This window comes from Pleurodeles waltl, chromosome 2_2 (genome assembly GCF_031143425.1).
Source record: "Pleurodeles waltl isolate 20211129_DDA chromosome 2_2, aPleWal1.hap1.20221129, whole genome shotgun sequence".
In the NCBI taxonomy this organism is placed as follows: Eukaryota; Metazoa; Chordata; class Amphibia; order Caudata; family Salamandridae; genus Pleurodeles; species Pleurodeles waltl.
This window is the reverse complement of record NC_090439.1, coordinates 847,485,509-847,506,726: the sequence shown is the minus strand read 5'-3', so window position 1 is coordinate 847,506,726 and position 21,218 is coordinate 847,485,509. Positions and strand designations below refer to the sequence as shown.

The 21,218-nt window shown below is 45.2% G+C and overlaps 1 protein-coding gene across 2 annotated transcripts in view; it reads right to left on the bottom strand.

Moving 5' to 3' along the window:
- The window catches only part of TMEM67 (transmembrane protein 67), a 663,651-nt gene that overhangs the window by 366,951 nt on the left and 275,482 nt on the right, over positions 1-21,218 (bottom strand). For both annotated transcript variants that reach the window (XM_069220469.1, XM_069220470.1), the window contains exons 14-16: positions 17,770-17,875; positions 5,481-5,537; positions 5,301-5,399 (exon numbers count right to left, since the gene is read on the bottom strand). In XM_069220469.1, the coding sequence (XP_069076570.1) occupies positions 5,301-5,399; positions 5,481-5,537; positions 17,770-17,875 (262 nt within the window). The remainder of the gene's footprint in view (positions 1-5,300; positions 5,400-5,480; positions 5,538-17,769; positions 17,876-21,218) is intronic.

Below are 21,218 nucleotides of genomic sequence, written 5' to 3'. Positions count from 1 at the left end.
GCAGATCGGCCTATTTTAGGTCAATCTGCCCCCAACGGGGGCAGAAACCACTAGGCACCAGGGATCTTTTTTTTGCGCCATCACGCAAGGGGAGCGACCCCGTAGTCAAGGGTCGCTCCCCGAGGGGTGGGGGAGCAAATTTATTTTAGCCCATTTCTTCCCCCCCGAGGGCAGATCGGCCTATTGTTATTAGGCCGATCTGCCACCCGGGGGGGGGCACAAACCTCTAGGCGCCAGGGCTAATCTTTTTTTGTGGGTTTTTTTTGTTTGTTTTTTTAGAGATGGGGAGCGACCCCTTAAGCAAGGGTTGCTCCCCTGGAGGGGCACATTTTATTCAGGCCATTTCTGCCCACTTTGGGGGCAGATCGGCCGATTTGAGGTCAATCTGCCCCCCAGCGGGGCAGAAACCACTAGGCTCCAGGGATCTTTTTTTTTGCGCCGTCACGTGAAGGGAGCGACCCCGTAGGCAAGGGTCGTTCCCCGGGTGGGGGTTAGGGGGTTAAATTTATTTTAGGTCATTTCTGCCCCCCCTGGTGCCGGCTGAGCTAGAGGCCAAAATCCACAGGTAGGCACTTTTCAAAAAACACCTCTGTTTTCGGTGAAATAATGTGATGTGTCCACGTTGTGTTTTGGGCCATTTCCTTTCATGGGCGCTAGGCCCACCCACACAAGTTAGGTACCATTTTTATTGGGAGACTTGAGGAAACGCTGGGTGGAAGGACATTTGTGGCTCCTCTAAGATTCCAGAACTTTCTGTCACCGAAATGAGAGGAAAAAGTGTTTGTTTGGCCAAATTTTGAGGTTTGCAAAGGATTCTGGGTAACAGAACCTGGTCAGAGCCCCACAAGTCACCCCATCTTGGATTCCCCTAGGTCTCTAGTTTTCACAAATGCACAGGTTTGGTAGGTTTCCCTGGGTGCCGGCTGAGCTAGAGGCCAAAATCTACAGGTAGGCACTTTGCAAAAAACATCTCTGTTTTCTGTCAAAAAATGGGATGTGTCCACGTTGTGTTTTGGGCCATTTCCTTTCGTGGGCACTAGGCCTACCCACACAAGTGAGGTACCATTTTTACCGGGAGACTTGGGGGAACGCTGGGTGGAAGGAAATTAGTGGCTCCTCTCAGATTCCAGAACTTTCTGTCACCGAAATGTGAGGAAAATGTGTTTTTTTTAGCCAAATTTTGAGGTTTGCAAAGGATTCTGGGTAACAGAACCTGATCAGAGCCCAACAAGTCACCCCATCTTGGATTCCCCTAAGTCTCTAGTTTTCAAAAATGCACAGGTTTGGTAGGTTTCCCTAGGTGAACTAGAGGCCAAAATCTACAGGTAGGCACTTTGCAAAAAACACCTCAGTTTTCTGTTAAAAAATGGGATGTGTCTACGTTGTGTTTTGGGCCATTTCCTGTCGCGGGCGGTAGGCCTACCCAGACAAGTGAGGTATCATTTTTTATCGGGAGACTTGGGGGAACATAGAATAGCAAAACAAGTGTTATTGCCCCTTGTCTTTCTCTACATTTTTTCCTTCCAAATATAAGAGAGTATGTAAAAAAGACGTCTATTTGAGAAATGCCCTGTAATTCACATGCTAGTATGGGCACCCGGAATTCAGAGATGTGCAAATAACCACTGATCCTCAACACCTTATCTTGTGCCCATTTTGGAAATACAAAGGTTTTCTTGATAGCTATTTTTTACTCTTCATATTTCAGCAAATAAATTGCTGTATACCCGGTATAGAATGAAAACCCACTGCAGGGTGCAGGTCATTTATTGGCTCTGGGTACCTAGAGTTCTTGATGAACCTACAAGCCCTATATATCCCCGCAACTAGAAGAGTCCAGCAGACGTAACGGTATATTGCTTTCAAAAATCTGACATTGCAGGAAATAGTTACAGAGAAAAATTGCAGTTTTTTTCACCTCAATGTCGATATTATTTTTTTCCAGTTGTTATTTTCTGTAGGAAACCCTTGTAGGATGTACACAAATTACCCCTGGCTGAATTCAGAATTTTGTCTACTTTTCAGAAATGTTTTGGTTCTGGGATCCAGCATTGGTTTCACGCCCATTTCTGACACTGACTGGAAGGAGGCTGAAAGCGCAAAAAATCTTTAAAATGGGGAATGTCCCAGTAAAATGCCAAAATTGTGTTGAAAAATTGAGTTTTCTGATTCAAGTCTGCCTGTTGCTAAAAGCTGGGAAGTTGGTGATTTTAGCACTGCAAACCCTTTGTTGATGCCATTTTCAGGGAAAAAACCACAAGCCTTCTTCTGCAGCACCTTTTTTTGAAAAAAAAAGAAATTTTCACTGTATTTTGGCTAATTTCTTGGCCTCCTTCTGGGGAACCCACAAAGTCCGGGTACCTCTAGAATCCCTAGGATGTTGGGAAAAAAGACACAAATTTGGCGTGGGTAGCTTATGTGAACAAAAAGTTATGAGGGCCTAAGCACGAACTGCCCCAAATAGCCAAAAAAAGGCTCGGCACAGGAAGGGAAAAGGCCTGGCAGCGAAGGGGTTAAGGGAGGCCTCGGGATAAATCTTATTGATTTTTCGAGGTGTAAAATATGCTTTGCTTATTATATTTAACTAAATTAAATTAAACTCTCTGTAGCACAAGATTTTATATAGATGGGCGAGGACCTTTTTCCATTATAAATCATGTAAAGGCCCAGATAAATCGCATTTCTATTGTGTGCCAAGTTTGCGTCATGACACATCTAGATGTTTTCTGAAAGCTCTGTCAAAACATTTGGTTAGACGATCACCATCTCCATGGTGTGCAGCGTCTGAAGGACTTCATGTGCGGATGGTTTGGTTCTTCTTGTGTACCACAATTCATGCTATGCAAGTCTAATTCTTTGATAAGTAAGGAACTTCCCGTTTGGAATATCACGGGCTTGTAATAATGTCCGAACTTCTTGCAAAAGCGTATCTGAGAACAACGATCCAACCGGGTTTAGACCTTTTGTAGACCTAAGGCGGGGTTGTGATGGAGTCATCCATTTTGTATGCACAGGGAGGGCTATCAGAGGAGTCGTAGGACCATAAGGAAGACTATGCTTCGTTCATGTCAAGGCCTGTTTTAGACATGGCAAGGCAATGTGCAGCACGGTGGGGTCTTCTCTACAGGTCGAATTATAAAATGTATCAGTCCTTGCAGGGTACTATCCCTTAAGCTTGCACCCTGCAAGCCGTCTACTTATGCACTGTAATTAGGCGCTAGGTAGTAGTTTTCCAGGCTGGGAAGCGGAAGTCCACCCACATCAACTGGTAGTTGCAATGTTGATAATGCCACTCATCTTCACCCTCCAGCCTGGATCAGACCAGTAATCATTTGGTCCAGAGGAAAAAAGGAAAAAGGATCTGGGTAAAATCACGGGAAGATATAATAAGCGGGGAAGTACAATCATATTTTGACCAAGGCCTCTTGTCCTATCCCCGAAAGCCGAAGTTTGGACCAGAATGTAAACTGTTTTTTAAGGCTTCTCAAGTCTCTATCAAAGATTGCCGTCTCGCAGTTTATATGCTGTGTGATACACATTAAATCCTAGATATCAAAAAGTAATTACCTCCCAGGGTACCTGAGCGTCTAATATGGGATTAGGTGATGGAGAGTAACACATTATTTAGAGTGGAAAGTGCAAGATTTGTCCCAGTTCATTTTGAGCTCGGAAATGCACTCAATATCGGGCAATATTTAGGTAATGCCTGAGAGGTCCATTTTTGCATCCTTAATATAAATAAAAATATTATCTGCATATAGGGAGACTACTTGAGATTCTCTGTGTCGCGACTGGCCCCAGTGTGCTTCCAGCTCTCAGGGTTGAGTATCCAATTGTTCTATATATATAGCAAAAAGTAGAGGCAATAAAGGGCAGCACTGTTGCGTGCCTCTGAGGATAATGCAAGTGTCAGATACACAGCAGCCAGTCATTACTCTAGCAGTTGGGGATCTATATCCCTTTACATATAGAGGCACAAATCCCATATGTATCTTGGATTCTGTGCACGTAGTGCCAATTTAAGATACTGAATGCCTTTTTAATGTGAAGGGCCCGCTCGGGCAATACATCTTTAGAGCAAAAATGTGCCCTAGTTTATGCAAGATGAATGAAGCTTTGCGTCCAGGAATGAACCTTGTTTGGTCCCGATGAATCAAGTTAGGTAACAGAGGAAAAGGCTGTGAAATAGTATTTTAGCTAGAATTTTATGACACAATTAAAATGGAAAGTGGTCACCTCTCAAGGATCTCTGTTGGATTTAGCGTTCGCTTTAATTAATAAAATTAAATGAATAGGAGGGAGCAGTTAGAGTAAGCACATTCATAAAAATGTAATAATTGGGGTGCTAATTGTGTTTACATTTAGCATGGAATCCCATCGGATACGGTCCGTTTCCAGTTTTTTACTTGGGATAAGTTACGTAGGACATTCCCCCAACGCCCCTCCTCCTGCCCTGATCACCCCGCACCCCACACTACTGGAGAGTGAGTGGTTCACCCATTCTTTGCTGGCCTCAGTTGTAAGTCTGGCGAGAAGACATTCCTGCTGTCCACAGCGGTCTAGGAAGAGACCTCCTTTTTTTTTTAAATCGTAAAGCCTAGAACACCAGATGTCACTACAGGTCCGGGCCCGCTTGGCTGGTCCTACTGAGGGACTGCCACAGGCATCCCACTTCATGCAGTGGAGAGGACAAGCATGCTCCTCTTTCTCAGTGGCCCTCAGCCGTCTGGGCCTAACCTGCAATATGAGCATCAACCTAGATCACCGAGCCTTTAGGGTCATGCTGTGTCAGTTACAGCACTATAATCATTAACAAAGATCCAAAGCAGTAAATATCTTTCACTTGTGACAGCTCTCACAACCCAAACCATTTGTTAATGATGAAGCCCACTGTAAATCTTGGGCACAACATTCAGCAAGGTCTAGTGCGCCATCTTCTGGGCATGGAAGGTACAATAAGGAGGTTCAGGCAGAGTGGGGCCATTTATGTGCTCTGCATCATCATGCTCAGTCGGCATATCATGACATTATTGTATTTGGATCATAAACGGAACAGTAACCATTGGAACTTTAGTTTTGGTATGTTGAAGATGCGCCTGACCTTTCAGAAACATTGCAAATAGGAAGGGATCGAAATGTTTAGAAGACAAAATGTTAAATTACAAACAAAACAGGGCCACGAGAGGATGCAAAATTTCAGGAACTGTAAAAACGGCATGAACTCTGCTTTTCAACACTGATGCGCTTTTCTTTCTAGTGGTATTTTAGTGAAAGAGCCCGCACCGAAAACTGTTTCATACCTGTAAGTCAATCAGTGGACTTCCAATGCGTCTTTTCCAACATACAGTCTTGAGAAGGGACCATAAAACTGCTAGACCCCCAAGTACTCCTACTGCAACCTTTCAGGAAAGAGAAAAATTGAAATTCTTGTTGTGTTTTCAATTTTACTTAAAAAAATATATCTGTGTATGGTAACTCACATCGGTCTGAATAAGTGCTTCTGACTGATCCATGTCATAACTGACCGAGTAGGAAACCTACAATATAAAATACATGATCAATTATTTGAATGTATTAACTTTGTAGAAATCAATGCCAGGATCATATTCAAAGTCTTAATAAAACCAGTCAAATTCTCCCATATCAACCTGCGCATGTGTTATCTTCAATAGTTATTTTTCTAAATTTGGGTTACCATCAAACCACTAAATCCCATTACTGGACTGTGCAGCCATGTCGCAGAAACTCATATCTGGTAATCCTTGACCTCTCTTTTCCCAGGGAAATTTATATTTCTCCAAATTAACCCTGCTGTGCTTGGCAGTCTAGACTAGCAAGACCAACAATTGGTCTAATTTCTTAAACAGACCATTTAGTAGTGGATTCATTACAACCTGAGGCACACAAAGGCATATGGGCAGAAATACGTTTTTTTTTGCTACTGAAGGTCAGCAGATCCAGCTAAACTTTATATTGCGCTGTTTTGGAGTTAAAAACTCATTAGCAATGCTCATATGTCTGAGATGTCTTCACAGGGGCTGATAATGGCAGTTTTACGTGTCTTTACATGGATTTGTAATTGGCTTGAATTTGCTCCCATACCATAATCACGATAGGCCTTAGTGACCAATTAATAAGAGGATGAAAAGAGGAATGCAAGATTCTCAAGACGGTTCTCATCAGCATTTCACTAAGAAATTGAAGACCAAAACTAGAAGAAACATGTATTTTAGCTTAAAGTTCCTGTTATGAGTTTATTAAGTTGCACTCCCCTCTTTTGTGGTCTTATTTGTAATCATACATGAATATAGAAAATAATGGGATAATTGAAATAGGAGTCCCTTAGAAATCTGTTGTATGCATCATAATACAGCATGCAAAGAGCGCCATAACTTTTAGAAGAAGTAATGCTAGCTGAAGACATTAATGTTGAATCGCTCATAAGGTGAGGAATTTCTGAACGGTACAAGCCAGTTGACAGGAATCAATGATCTTCAGGGTATTGATGAATAATTACAACAGCTGAAAAGCCGGCAAAAGTGGAGTCCTTTTGAGGCAGGAGGCAAGTTTTGGATTGAGACACATTCCATATACATGTGGTGTGCAAGTGTAACTTTAAGAACATTAGTAACTAACCTCTGGCATGTTCATGTGTAAACCTACTAAGCAGTGTCAGTCCTCCATATGAAGAAAAGTGAAGAAAATAAGAAAGGTGTGAGAATGTCATACTTTATGCCCTGATCACCCCCATTTTGTTGTACTGGTGGTTATTGACTCTGACTGTGCCCTTGGCTCCGCTGCCCAGGGCCAGTGCTCTGTTTAGAAGGTATATGGTAATTAGGGATAATTACAATTGGCTCTGGCAACCTATGTGTAAGTCCCTAGCATATGGTAGGGCATGTAGGTTTAAGGACACCAGCAGAGTTAAGGCACTTAAAGGTGCACTGCAGGGGTCTGCTATCATTTTAAAGTAGGCCCTGCTTTGCAGGCTCCTTTTAAAATAAAAGTAAGCCCAAATTCAAATTTGGAATTAAAAGTACTTCCAAAGCCTCACACTACCTTATTGTTACATATGAGTCCCCTCTAAGGTCTGCCCTGTAGCAGCCTCTTCTGATTGGTCAGCCTTTCACAGGCTGAGCTACTCTGATGAGGTGTGAAGTGGCCTGGGCTGAGACAGATGCCAGGACAGGAAGGGGACTGGCTAGCCAAACTGGTCTTCAAAGGGAGAAAAACAGTTAGGACAGAAACCAGGCCCACCCTTATTTCCTGCAAGCCCTGCTAGATGTGAGCCCCGGTAATAAAATTAGGAGAGGGCTGGATGGAAAGGGTGTGTAGGGGAAAGTTAGCCACACCTGTGGGTGGGTTGACCCAGACCTGAACCCCCAGGAGAGATTTTCTCCATCTTGAATTTGTGAGAAACAGTGCTTTCTGAGACAAAAATGTGCCACACTTCTAAGGAAGTGGCCATCCAGAGGGTGGCACTCTGCACCCCATTGCTCAGGGGTGTCCCCTGCTTGGCAGCCCAGAAACCTGGATAAATATGGGAGTGCTGCCCAGTACCTCAGATCCCTGCTGAAAGAAGCCTGAAGAAGAAGGAAAGCCCTGCTAATCCCCTGGTCTGCACTAAGACAAATGCACCCACAAGGACTGCACCTGCTGCACACTGGGCTTCATCAAAAGAGGACTTTGATTTGCTTCTAAGACTCAGGAGTGGACTTCCTGTAAGCAACAGGTAAAAGGAACTACCTTTGCATCAATCCTTGCAAGAAGAGCTCAGCTGACCAGCGGCCCGTGGACTTTTAAGGATTCTGACCAGATGCATTGTGGGAATTGCATTCCCAACTCCCCAAAGGAGCACATCAGATCCTCTAGAACCTTAGCTGGTGTTCAACTTCAAGACCCCCAAAAGACCTTCTGGAAGTTTAGAGACATCTGGAGAAATTTTGTGAAAAAGCTCCATAAGACGTCTGACCGGTCATCAAGAGTCAAGCCGTCGTCGAACCGCAACCGGCCTGGATTTCAGGTTTGTCCAGCTGAAAGCTACGGAGCTCCAGGACCTCTAGGACTTGACTGAGGCCTTGAGCTGAAGCAAGCTGCCGTCATCGACTCGAAAGCCAACCTGCTGAGGAAACCCACTCGACGACAAGGGAAAAAGAACCAGAAAAGTGAATAAGTGCAAAGGTAAATTTCAGACTGAGGCCTACTGCTCAGTGTATCCGACCCAGGCTCCATCCTGGTCAGCCTCACACTTTGGCCAGGTCAGGTTTGACCAGATAGCCGCGGTTGGTGGATTTCACTTTTGAGCACTAGAAAGCACATTTTTTGATTGAATCGGTTTTATTTTTTTAAAGGGGGGAAGCAGCCACCCACCAGGAGATCCTTATGGAAGGAGCTTTTAATCCTTAAAGGGGAGCAAAAATAAAGGGTGAAAACAAGAGGGCCCCAAAACTGGGAAACAGCGAAGTCCCAATTGCTAAATCCCAGCACTCTCACTCAGGGACGTCATCCACCAGTCACACATCTTATGACTCATGTACCGCGTCGGGGTGTACTCTGCTAGGTGATGTGGCTTGTCTACGTATCTTCTAAGTGGGGGGTGGGGGATTGTGTGCATTTTTGGGAGAACACTCAGGTGAGGTCCCCACTCCCTATTCCCGGTCCTCCCCCACCCGATCCACCATCACGTTCCACTCTCTCCATGCTCATCTGTGCAGATGCTCCAAAAGCGCACCCCCTCCGCCACTGCCCATTCAAGCACATCTGTCCTCCACCTGCTCTGAGTTGGGGGTGCCACCCTTGCCCAATGAATGGCAATACAGTGCCTGGCAAGTACCAAGCGAAGAAGAGCGAACCTGGAACTAATTTTTCCGCGTTTCCTAGGGAGTGGTAGAAGGCCTACAAGGCAATGCCAAACTGTGTGGGCACTACAGTTCCCAGTTATTCGGGTCACCAATTTTATGACTTGCGTCCAGTACGAATGTAACACCCTGCAGCTCCACGTAATGTGGATAAAATCGTCTGGCACACTTCCACTCGCTGTCCATGAGTGGGGTATAGAGGTCATCGTCCCACCAAGGACAGGTATTAGCTGTGACAATGCCTGTCACACTTTAGGGCTGCATAAAATTGGGAGATAAGACCTTCAGGGCAGCCCGGGTCTAATAAAACCATCAACACTTGGGACTCCACCGGTTCGTCAAGTAAAAATAATCCATATGCCGCGGGCCGTGCACGATAAAACAGCATATTGCAGGAACTGCGCCAGGGCAATCCCAAAAAGCTCGCTCACTTCGGTACGTGTCAGAAAAACATTCAAATAAAGATCACCTGCAGTCTAACAGCCACAGTCTATCCATGGTTTTAGATCCGCACAGGCCTTCAGACATAGAAATGGCATAAGCCATCACAATCGGAGGATCCGTGCATATTTGTGCCATCTTTAATACATGCATCACACCCCTTTCCCGGGCCAATGTAACCTTAGACACTACAAATGGGATGCTCGGCGGAGTTATACGCACACCCATTAGGAGTTTAGGGAGGCCAGCCTCAGGCACTAGTCCCACCAGCAGTTCTTTTTATCCAGTTAGGTTCTTCCTCACACCCTAATGCCCCATACTGAAGCAGCCTCGCTAAGTAGTATAGCCGGAGGTCTGGGAGGTTAAGGCCTCAGTCCTCCAGGTCCAGTTGCAGGGTCTCTAATTTAACCCTGCTTCTTTTGTCAGCCCAGATTAGTGAACCAAGTAATTAATCGAGGCGTCTAAAAAGTGTAGCTGGCAAGGTACAAAAAGAGTTCTGCATAACGTACAGGCATCTTGGCAGGACTACCATTTTACTAAGAGCCGCCCGCCCCATTACTGACAGCAGCAGGGACTTCCAATATGTCACGGATCGAGTGCAGTCCTGAACGGTACACCCCATGTTCAGGTCATTTGCATGTGGTCACTTGTATCCCAAGGTACTGGAAGTGATTAGTTTCCCAAGGGAGTCCCAATGCTGGGAGGGCTGTTGATGGTCGTAGAGTCAATGATACCATGGGAAACAACACCGTGTTATGGCGGTTAATTAGGAAGCCTGATATGTTCCCGTCATGTTATGTGTTGTAGCAGCTGCAGGACAGATCAGACAGGATCCGGCACAAAAAGGAGAGTGTTGTCTGCATACATGGACAGCACGTGGGTCGTGTCCCCCACTTGTATTCCACTGTCTCCACGTTTATCTTTTAGATAGATCACCAGAGGCTCCACGGTGGAGAAGAGGAGTGGGGACAGCACGCATCCCTGTCACGTTCCCCTCCTGATGTTGAAGGCCTCAGATACTATTTGGCCAGTGCACACTCTTGCCATGACTGATGTGTATAACAGACATACCCGAATGTACCCAAGGCCAGGTATTGTGGACCAAATCCTTCCTCAGAAGCCAGGCCAACATGCCGTCTGACCGATCCCACCTCTCTCACGTGTTGATCCAGCCTATCCCAGATTTCAGCAACCCTCCTGTGTGCATCAGCGAGTTCCACAAGTCCGTCCTCTTCACCTAAAGTCCATTACTGGAGCTGAGTAAACTCGGCTTTGCCCTCTAGCATCTCCCATTCAAGTTTTCTCCAAGTATCATACACCTTTCCGAGGCATTCCCCCCAGACCATCACCTTAAAGGCATCCCACTTGACCCCCCCCCTGAACTCTGTGGAGATCTAGGTATTATCAAAATAATTCTGCAGTGCCAGTCGTACGTCTGCTTGAGAACTCTGAGTCACCAACGACTCTGGCCTGAGTCTCCACAGAGGGATACGGAATCTGAGGTGCATGGTCCGGAAGGTAACGCACCTGATAAACCCATCCCTCTAATATTTAGTACACCATCTATGGTTGTAAGAAAACGATTCAATCTGCTGTGTACATGGTGTGTGTGCAAGTAATAGGAGAACTGTGTTACCATTGGGTGGAGTTCCCGCCATATTTCTGTACACTGCATCCCATGCATAGTTTCAGTCAGCCTTGCAGCCATGCCAGGCTTAGTACCCAACCTTGGTTGGTGTCTGTCCAATGCGCCATCAAGGACGCAATTAAAATCTCCTCCCAGATAATGGGCATGCCCACATTATGTAGGAGTGCGTCCTCTAGGGATGCAAAAAATCCCTCGTCATCTATGTTGGGAGCATTGACATTGAGGAGGCACACTTTAACTCCGTCCAATCGGCCATGTAATAAAATGTATCTCCCCTTAAAGTCTGCTGTATGACTAAGCTGCTGGAACGAGCAATCGGGTGCCACTCAGATGGAGCCCCCCCCCCTTTGCATAGGAGGAATAAGTTGATGAGTACAATAGGCCTCTTCACTTTTTGTAATTTCTGTGTTGCCCTGTCTGTCAAGTGCGCCTCATGTAAAATGGTTTTGTGGATTACCAAGCATCTTAAATAGGTGTGTGTCCTATATCTTTTCATTTTCACGAAAAGAGCCCAGGACCCTCATGTTCCACGTGAGAAGACTAGTGGAGTCACCCTTTGGACAGCCTAAGTTTGTATGCCCAGGGATCCCTCTGTTGAGCCCTACCCCACAAACCCCTGGGCAGAGCACTGTTGTCACTGCAATAAACTGTAAGTGACAAAACTAATACAACTCCCACCCCCCCCCCCCCCATCTCGGGTAAACACATTACAATCCAACTCGTGTTTCCTCTATTAATGTGACACCGCAACCACCCAAGTAGACGTCAACAAAAACATGTGTTTATAGTAAGTGAATCAATCCCTCTCAATGAACAGCGGTATCTCCCTAGAGTGGGATTGAAGTCCAGGTCCACAGATGTCAACCCCAGCTCCAATCCAGCCTCTATGGCAACCCTATAGCATACTTTCATGCAGTCCTACAGTCACTAAATCACTGATCTCTTCTGCCCTCCACTACGAACCTCTGCCCAGGGAGAAGATTATCTTTCACACTAAAGGAAGGAGGAGGAAGAGGAGGAGGAGTCTGAGAGGGGTTTGCGCGGATGTTGAGTGTCTGCAATCCAATACACAATTGGAGGTCTTGGTGCGCTCAATAGTTCCACCACGGCCCATATATCTTGAAATCCACTTTGGAGCCCAGTGTCACATTTTCTAGCATCAAGACCACAATAAGGGACCAGACATGCATCCCCAGTTTATTCTATGTGAAGTAGCCGCATGCAGAATCACATCTGCTGGATGTAGGGCATCAGTAAAAGGATACTCCACCGCCGGTGTCACACCAATACGTTTCAGGGTGGAAGCAGTGCGGTGTTAGGAAGCAGCAACCCCTCCACAAGTCTGAACCACTCCAGACAGAATCAACCAACGTGACTAACTCTACTAGAGCCCTGGTCAGTTCCATTCCTGTATTTGCTGCTCCAGATCCAGTGTGCCATCACAGTGTACCACTACCCTAGCTCCAGAGTGCCACTGTCTGCTTCTCTACCTGCATCCTGGCTCAGTCCTCTGGACTCCTCTGGGTCTGTCCCCGGCATCCCCATGGTTCCCCACCCCCAGGCCTAATCTGACCATGGCCTCTGATCTCCAGCCAGTCCCAGACGTCCCCCAACATTGTAAAGAAGTGAGAACGGCCACTGTGTAACACTTTAAGTTGGCTGGATAAAGGAGCATATATTGAAGCCCAATTGCCCCCAGCTTTTGTTTGACTCTGCCAAAGGACTGCAATCGCTTCTGGACTAGCCATGTGTAGTCTGGGAATATCCTAACCATGTGTTTCTCAAAGGTAGGATTCACCTCTCCTGCGCACCCCCTGAAGAACTGCATCACTCTCTCTATAGTTAAGTAACTTTGCTATGATGGTCCTTGGGTACCCCCTAGTAGTGGTGGGGGAGCCACCGATCTGTGGGTTCGTTTCACCACAAAGAATAAGGACAACCCAATGTCTAGAAGCTGCGCTCTGATCCATTCCTCCAGGAACAGCTCCAGTTCGCAATCCTCAGCCTTTTGTGGGAATCCCACAAAGCGCAAATTGCATCTGCAAGCCCTTCCCTCTGCCCTTAGTTTCAGCTTCCTCGTATGAGCCTCTAAAGCGGTCAGAGTAGTTTTAAGAGTCTTCATCTCCGCTTGGAACTTGCCTACTTGTTTCTCCATTATAATGTCATCTCCGTTACTTTGCAGACATCAGTGAGCAGTAAATTCACATTGAGGGCTCAGTTTTGGCCTGGACCGCCATGCGCAAGGCTTCAATAGCTGCCAGCATCTGTGCTCTTGTGGGACCTTGAAGTACCTGCAAGCTGTCCTAATCAGCTGCATCCTGGCATCCTTTTAAGCTTTGTGTTGTAAACTGGTCCATAGTGCTTTGTTGCGCAACATGTGCTATTTTGTCTCTCACCATTTTGGTATTATGTCACTGACTCACTGGTGTTTCATCCTCGTTGGTCGTGGTGGTGGGGGTGGGGCTGCGGTGGAAGAGCACCACTTCAAGGCCTCTTGATCCCCAGGGGCTGCCGCCAGCCCAAAGTAGTGTTCTAACCTCCATGGGGGAAGGGGCATAGCAAACGGCACTAGTGGCCCAGTCTCTTATTTGCGAGTAGCCTGTGCTCCAAATTCCAGCTCTTTGTCTAGGCTGCAGGGGCAGCCACATAGCTGAGCCCCAACCCTTGCAGGCCGAGAACCGGTCCTCCGGCAGTTTTTGGGGTCTGAACGGGCCTACCACAATCACACAGCACCGGACAAGCCAGGCACAGCAGGCAGGTAGGTGAAACCCGCATGTGCGGGTGCAGTGCAGCATTTCAACTGACAACCTCAGACTAGGCCCCTTTGTCTCTCACAGGGATGGGCTCCCGCTCCGCACAGCCGAAAGTCAGATGCTCCAGGACCCGGCCATGGGTGCCGGCTTCCCTCCAGCTACGCGGGTTCCACTTTATGTGGGCTATGTAATACCTAGGGGCCCTAAATAAATGACTAAGTAACTAAATGACTAGCATTAGCGCAACAACTATTCACCATTTGCAGAGTCGACTCTTTTGCATATGATTGAGTGTGCTCACACAGATATGTGGCGTGTGATATTGAATTTTCCCAAATAGTATTATGGCAATACCTTTTCATATATATTTGTAAATGTACCTATATGTGTTTTTCTGTCTTCTAGATTTGTCTTAATTTTTAACACTCGAGTTCCATAACAAGGAAACCCACTCACTAAAAATACCTAAATAACACCAGAAGTGATCTAGGGCTTTCTTAGACAGTGTGCGGTTGAAATCTATCTACAGGTCCTGATGAAATGTCACTGGCCCTTCCGAGCAGGGAGGCATGAAACATGTCGACCACTAATAGGACCAACAGATAACTTCTGCTCTATTGGTCCATACCAATTTTTAATCTTGCCGCAGGTAAAACCCAATTATAAAGGTTGGTTTCATAGGGTCGCTACACCCACGACTGTCTAATTTTCACTACCCCCTCATCCTATTTAGACAAGGGTGAGAAAAGATCTCCACCAAAGAGCCAATCTTGAGGGGTTCGCTGAGTACTGCACTGCCCACCCAGCATGGAACATGACCCAATGATGAAGCATGCCGCCTGGGAGGTGGAGGGTCAGGTTATCCGGTAAAGGATGCTCCTAGGTACCTGGGCATGATAGACAGCGTAAAGAAAGTAGTTTGTCTGGTTTCACGTATATGTAGGTAATTATCCACACAGGATATCACATTTAATTTTGATGGTCAATATCCAGAAGTAAACCCAATGGTGGAGCCATGTTCTCTGGTCTGAGCTGTTGCAATACCTTGTTCTTTTGTTAAGGTCCAATGGTTTACTTCCAATTGGGCTCTGGGACTGCGTAGTGTGAAGGACACATGCAGCCTGATGGAGGTGCTCGGTGTGCTTAATAGGCTGGCTGGCTTTGTGTTCACATGGTAGATTTCTGTTCCGGGTTGATCTTAGTCCCTCATTTCCTGTGGCCTATCCATTCTTACTCCACCCCTTTTTTGAGGCATGGAAGAGGGACTATATTTAGGCTCCCTTTTTTGGGTTTCTTATCACCCATGCTCATGCCATCTAGGTTGCGGACCTAGTGCAGATCTCTGGTTGTCTTTTTAGTCCACTTCACTTTGTTTGCAACTCTGCCCCGGTTTGAGTTCTCTTTTGCTGGTTGGGGACTTAGGACCAGGGGAGGTCTTCCCCTCGGGGCATGATCTGCTTGGGGTTGTTGCTGAAGGGTTAGGCTCAGTTGTGTCAACTGTATGCTATAAGTCTGCCTTTTTTGCTTTGTGCCCTTGATCGATTTGAGGTTTATTCTCCCTGCCTATCTTTTGGTTGGTATTTTCATTAATCCACTTCCCAATTTGCCTGTGGTTGTTTGGGGGTGCGCTGAGCTAGCTTGGAGTGGCCTTTTTGTTGGTTCATGCGTTTGCCCATAAGGTCTTCTGTGCCTGCCTCCTTTTGTCTTGGGGGTCTTCCTGCAGCATGATGCAATTTTATCTGTGGGTTGACACACTGATTTTAATGCATTATATCCACTGTGGTGCCCTTGTTACCATTGTTTCGGCAACATAAAGTGAGCAGAGGTGTTAATGCTGTGTCAGTCTTTGGTCCTTAAATGTCTATTTGGGGTTCTGTGCCGGAGACGCAACAGAGACTTTGGCATGGGAGATCTCGCTCCTTCTGGATCCTTCTTCTCATTGGTGCACCGCCTGTGGGATATATTTGCCTACTATTTTAGTATGTGGTCTGGTTGTGGTCCATCCCAAGCATTAGCCAGGCCCTGGAGCTGCTTTGTCTCCTGGTTCCAGTCTTATTATTTGGGGCTTGGTGCTCCCCCACTCTCTGACCTTTGCTTTGCGATCTGTTTGGTATTGTGGTTTGTCCTACACCACACTTGGATTGTTTATCGATGATGTTTCATCACCTCTGGATTGGTTTTATGAGAATTCTGCATTTGAGTGGCTTTGTTTCTGCTCCTGTGATGGTATGTATGCCTTGGCAGGTGGTATGCCTGACCATCATCATTTGGGTTTGTTTCCTTCCATGACTTTCCTGGTCTTAGCCTTTGTGTGGGGTTGGCTGCTGCATCCTATTTCACCTTGAGCCTTCTTTAAAGTTGTATTATGAGCTTCCCCAAAGAGCAAGAAGTGCCATTGTTGTGGAGTTTGAATGCTTTTTACTGGGTTGCAGATGGCTGTTGCCCTGAATTCTGTTTTTCCCTTTGCCTCTGGCTAGGAAATGGTATCTGGCTTCTGCATGCGCTGCATTCCCTATTCTGTGCAGGTCATGATGCTTGAATGTGGGCTTCCACCTGTGCTACAAATGATAGGGATTCACTTTTTTAGGTGGCATGACATCAGTCTTAGACTGGTCCATGCCCCTCTTGATTGACTTTCATTTGACTGCCTGCCCCTGGTTGGTGGTGTTTCTCTAATTTTCCTACTGTGCATAGGTCATAAGTGGCCTTAATCCTCGTGCTCCTGTCTTGCAGGCCCTACTTTAGTCATGTTACTGGATGTGTGCAATGACTTCCTCACCAGCGGCTGGCTTTAGTTTACTTAGCTCGCCATCTGACTTGTGATGGTTGCTTCTTGCCAGCATCCACTCTTCTGGGGGGTGTGCACCTATTGGAGCTGTTACTATGCTTTCTGCAGTTCAGTTATTCAGTGCTCATCAGTTTTCTTTTGCACTATGGCAGGGGGTGGTGTTCACTTCTGGGGTTGACCCTTCCTCTTATCCGGATTAATGCTTTTGGTGGATTATTAAAGACGGTTGTGTCTGCTTTAACAGATCTTCATGATTTAAGGACTGAGAGGATTAAGAGAGGAAGAAGTAATATTTCAGGTTGCTTACTTCCCCCTCCTCCCAGTACTTACAAATCCTTCCACTATCCCTGTTGCGTGCCTGACTTTAATAGCTTGAGTTGTTTTGATAGTCAATACAGAGTGATTCAATATAGAGTGGTTGAGAACATCTGTGCAGCCTATGCCCCTTCAATACTTATCTGAGGTTTTCCCCACATTTTGTGAATGAGTGTATGTTTGTGATGCCCTTGAAAATCAGCAAAATATTACCAACAAATAACAGATTTAAGGAGTCTCACACAAAAGGGTCATCCTTGACTAAACCTTCAGGGATCTGCCATCATCTTCAGCATAAGGCAAGCTTGGGACAAGGTATGCAGCGGGCTCTGCTCATGGCCATATCAGCTCTCTTGAGGATACTTCTAAAGGCTGGGGACATACTAGGAAGCTCACAGAGAGTGATGGGTCTAACTGCTAATGACCTGAGGGTGCAACAGGTGTTCTGCAGCTGTATACACCGTCATATAGTGCAGTTCTGCAGAGCAGATCAGGGTACTGCTTACATAATGGGACACCATGCTGTACAGTATGCAAAGCGCAAGGACACTGCCCCTGTGTGCCTTCAGATTACTTTATTTGGCTCTTAGAGTTTTCAATAAACTGACAATTAATGTTTATAATCACTACACTTTTTCTGTTTGTACATCTGTAACTGAATGCAAGAGCACTTTTATACTACATTTTTTTACGATTATGAATGCGTACACATCATGTAACCTGCCAGTGCTGGGCGTTTGAAAAACAAAAAAGATTATAAAAAAGTACTAAGTGATCAAAAAACATTAATGAACAACAGGTGCACAACATGTACCATAACTAAACTGCATAAATTAAGAAAAGGTTATTTTCTACCACTAACCCCATTATTAGTTGTATTTTATCATCGCCTTTGTCTACAAAATTGAAACTCTGAACATACCAGTTATTGCACAAACAGAAATAAGTAATCTAATAAGTACATACCTCCACGGTCTGGGTTTTTACATTCTGCACTTGAACGTCCGAGTAGGCAACAATAATAAGGGGAGTATATATAGATCCTTTTTGAGTGTTTGGTATGAGCTTGATACTAAGAGACAAAAAATGCTAGTACTGTAATTGAGTCAATAAAGAGACAGATACATAAAATTCTATGACATAATAAAAAACAATTAAGCAAATTAGTACAGTTTGCAGCAGCCTACATCTTGTGCCAAGCACAAACGGAAAAATAATGCTAAAATACATTTCATGTCCACAAGTACAACCAATACTGGCTTTAACTTTATGCTATATAAGTCACTGCTAATGATAGATACTTATAACTAAAAAACATAAAATATCACTGCTAACTTTAAGGACTATTAATTTTAAGAAAGTACGAGTAACATCATTTGTAAAAGACAATTACACTTAGAAACCTAACATCAAAGGGTTTGGAGTTGGTTGGAGAGCAGGAGAGTTGATTTCTAGATTTTCTAAGAACACTTTCAGAAAGCTGACCTAGGAATGTACTCCGTTAGTTGATTACCACTGGCTTTGTGGTACGTAACTCCCAGTTTCTGGCTTTATTTGCTTTAGGCTCTCCAGATTCAGTTTGCCCCTCCCCTTGCCTAAACCGTGTGCATTCAAAGACCGAGGGCAAATGTTAGGTGCTGTCTTCCAAGGGGGCTTGTTTACTTTTTTTTCCCTCTGACTTTAAAGTGAGAGGATTTATGTGACAATCTTGCCGGATAATGGGAGTGGGAATGAGTTTTTTCTAGCATATGACAACACGTAAATGAACAGTGTAAGTATTTCAGAATATATCAGTATTATGAATGCACAAATGAAGCACATTTTTTTGTAATTTCTAAAGTGTGTTGGAAACAAATAATTTAATATGATCAAAACGAATCATTACACTTGGTGGCACTATTCCCACACATTTTCGTCTGTGCACTGTATAGTTTTATTAGAACAGCTGTTTGTCTGTCCAAATGTAATGGTCATTTCAATTGAAAATGTGTTGCATTGTGTTATCACACCATGGATAGCCCACTCTAAGCCACTCTACTCTACTCTGCACCACTCCACTTTACACAACTCCACTCTGCACCACTGCACTCTGCACCACTTCACGCTGAGCTCTCTACTCTACCCTGTACTACTCTACGCCAATGCACTTCGCCACTCTGCTCTACACCACTGCACTTTACACCACACCAGTCTAGGCCACACCAATCTACTCTGCTCAACTCCACCTTATGCCACTGTTCTGTATGCCACTCTGAAACACTGCACTCTACGCCACTGCACTCTGTGCCAATACACTCTACACCAATGCACTTTACTCTGTAACCCAACTCTATGCCCCTGCACTCTGCCATTCCACTGTACACCACTCTAATCTACTCTGCACCACTCTGCACCACTCCACGGTACGCCACTTCACTCTACTCTGAAACAATCTACTCTGTGTCACTGCACTGTACGCCACTCTACTCCATGCCACTCCACTCGCATCCACTGCATTCTACACCACTCTACTCTTAACCACAACACACTACATCAATGCACTCTACACAAATGCACTCTATGTCACTGCAGTTTACTTTGTGACACTCCACTCTGCGCCACTCAAATCTACGCCTATGCTGCTGAATTCAATGCCACTGCACTCTAAACAACTATATTCTGCAACACTCCACACTAATGCAGTCTTCATCAGTCCACTCTACGCCACTCCAGTGTATGCCACTCCACAGGACTCCACACTATGCCACTCCAATACACAACACTCTCTGCCACTCCAGTCTACACACTCTATTCCACTCGTCGTCATTCCACTCTACAATACTCCATGCCATTCTGCTCTATGTCAATAACCTTTAGCCATACTGAACAGCAGCCACACTGATGAACAACATGTGTAAAACACATTGGCAAAGCCAACAGCTCTTCCATAGGCAAGACCTATTTGGCTTTGCCATATCTTGTTTTCTACTGTTTATAATGTTTGTTTCCTAGTTTGTGCTGCTAATGGATATGTCTTATAAAATAACACTGAGGGCCTTATTACAAACGTTAATTGCAAAGGGGCCAGTAACTTCTGTTAATGGGGCTCAGTAACATTTCTCCTTGAGATTTTGGCTGCTTTCAGAAAAAAACAATCAACCAGTATTTGTATAGCGCAGCACTATCACCCCTGAGGGTGCAGGTCTCAGTCGAAGAGCCAGGTCTTGAGCTTCTTCCTGAAGTCGATCAGGGAGGGATGTATGTAGGTGGAAGGGTAGGTCATTACAGGTCTTGGAGGACACATTATCTGGGGGAAATCAGTCATTCTGGAACTTGTAATTACTGATTTCCAAGGGAATTCCTCATTTCTCTGGGACACCTCGGGGTACCACTTGTAACTTCTAACTCTGCCCATCCTGGAATTACCGGTTCCTCTGATACTGTGGACTTGAGAGGTGGGTAAAAAGGGAAGATTCAATCTCAGCAAAGGTGCCAGGGAAGGCCATTCCCCCACCTCAGAATCAAGTCTAATGCACCGAAGGGTCTCTCTCTGTGAACGATCATTAAGATTCACACCCACAATCAAACTTGAGACATCTGAGGTTTAGAGCCTCACTGGTGACCTGTTCCCAGCGAGCCAGCTTTCTTTATTGATTTCAAACGTTTGCCTTTGACTCAGACTTTTCCATCTAATTCTGGACATCAAGGATCCTTTCACCCACTGACATTGAATCATCAGTTAACACGTGCTGAGCCTTGACATCTGGTCCAACGACATGGGGGAGAGCAGAGACAAATAGAAAGCAGAAGATGGTGTCCCCTTCTTTGGGGCACAGTGAGGTCCCAGAAGCGATTCCCATGTCTGGGTTGATGGCTATGTGCACTGTTTTCTGCTATTCTTTTCTTTACAGGGATGGGTGGAGTAATGATGAAAACAGGGTGTTCGGCTTACAGTATAGTATACATTAAAAATTACCTATTAAATGCATTCTGGGTTCCAGCATATATTCAAATGTTCATATGTTCAGATGTTTTGAATCATACTTGCTGACTTTCAATTACTGTCACATATTGTTTTTTGTCACTTTTATATTTCACAGGTCTTGTGTTTGTTGCCTCAGAGCTTGCATTTCCTTTCAGTAGTCTGAACATGAAGCCACGTTTCACTGCCTTTGAACTCTATCTTAAGGGTGTAAGTGAATTAAATTCTTCTTTACACAACATTTTTAATAAGCTAATCTTCCTCGTTCATAGGTGACCAACGTCTTTTCTGTTAGAGCAGTGGTTTATCAACGCCACCTTTCTTTGCACTGACCTTCTGCTTCTTCTTCTTGATTTCCGTACATTCACATATTCCAACCTTCCTCTTTCATAATGTCAGCACTGTTCCACTGTCTCCTCGCAGTACCAGCAGAGCACATTATCAACACTATCTA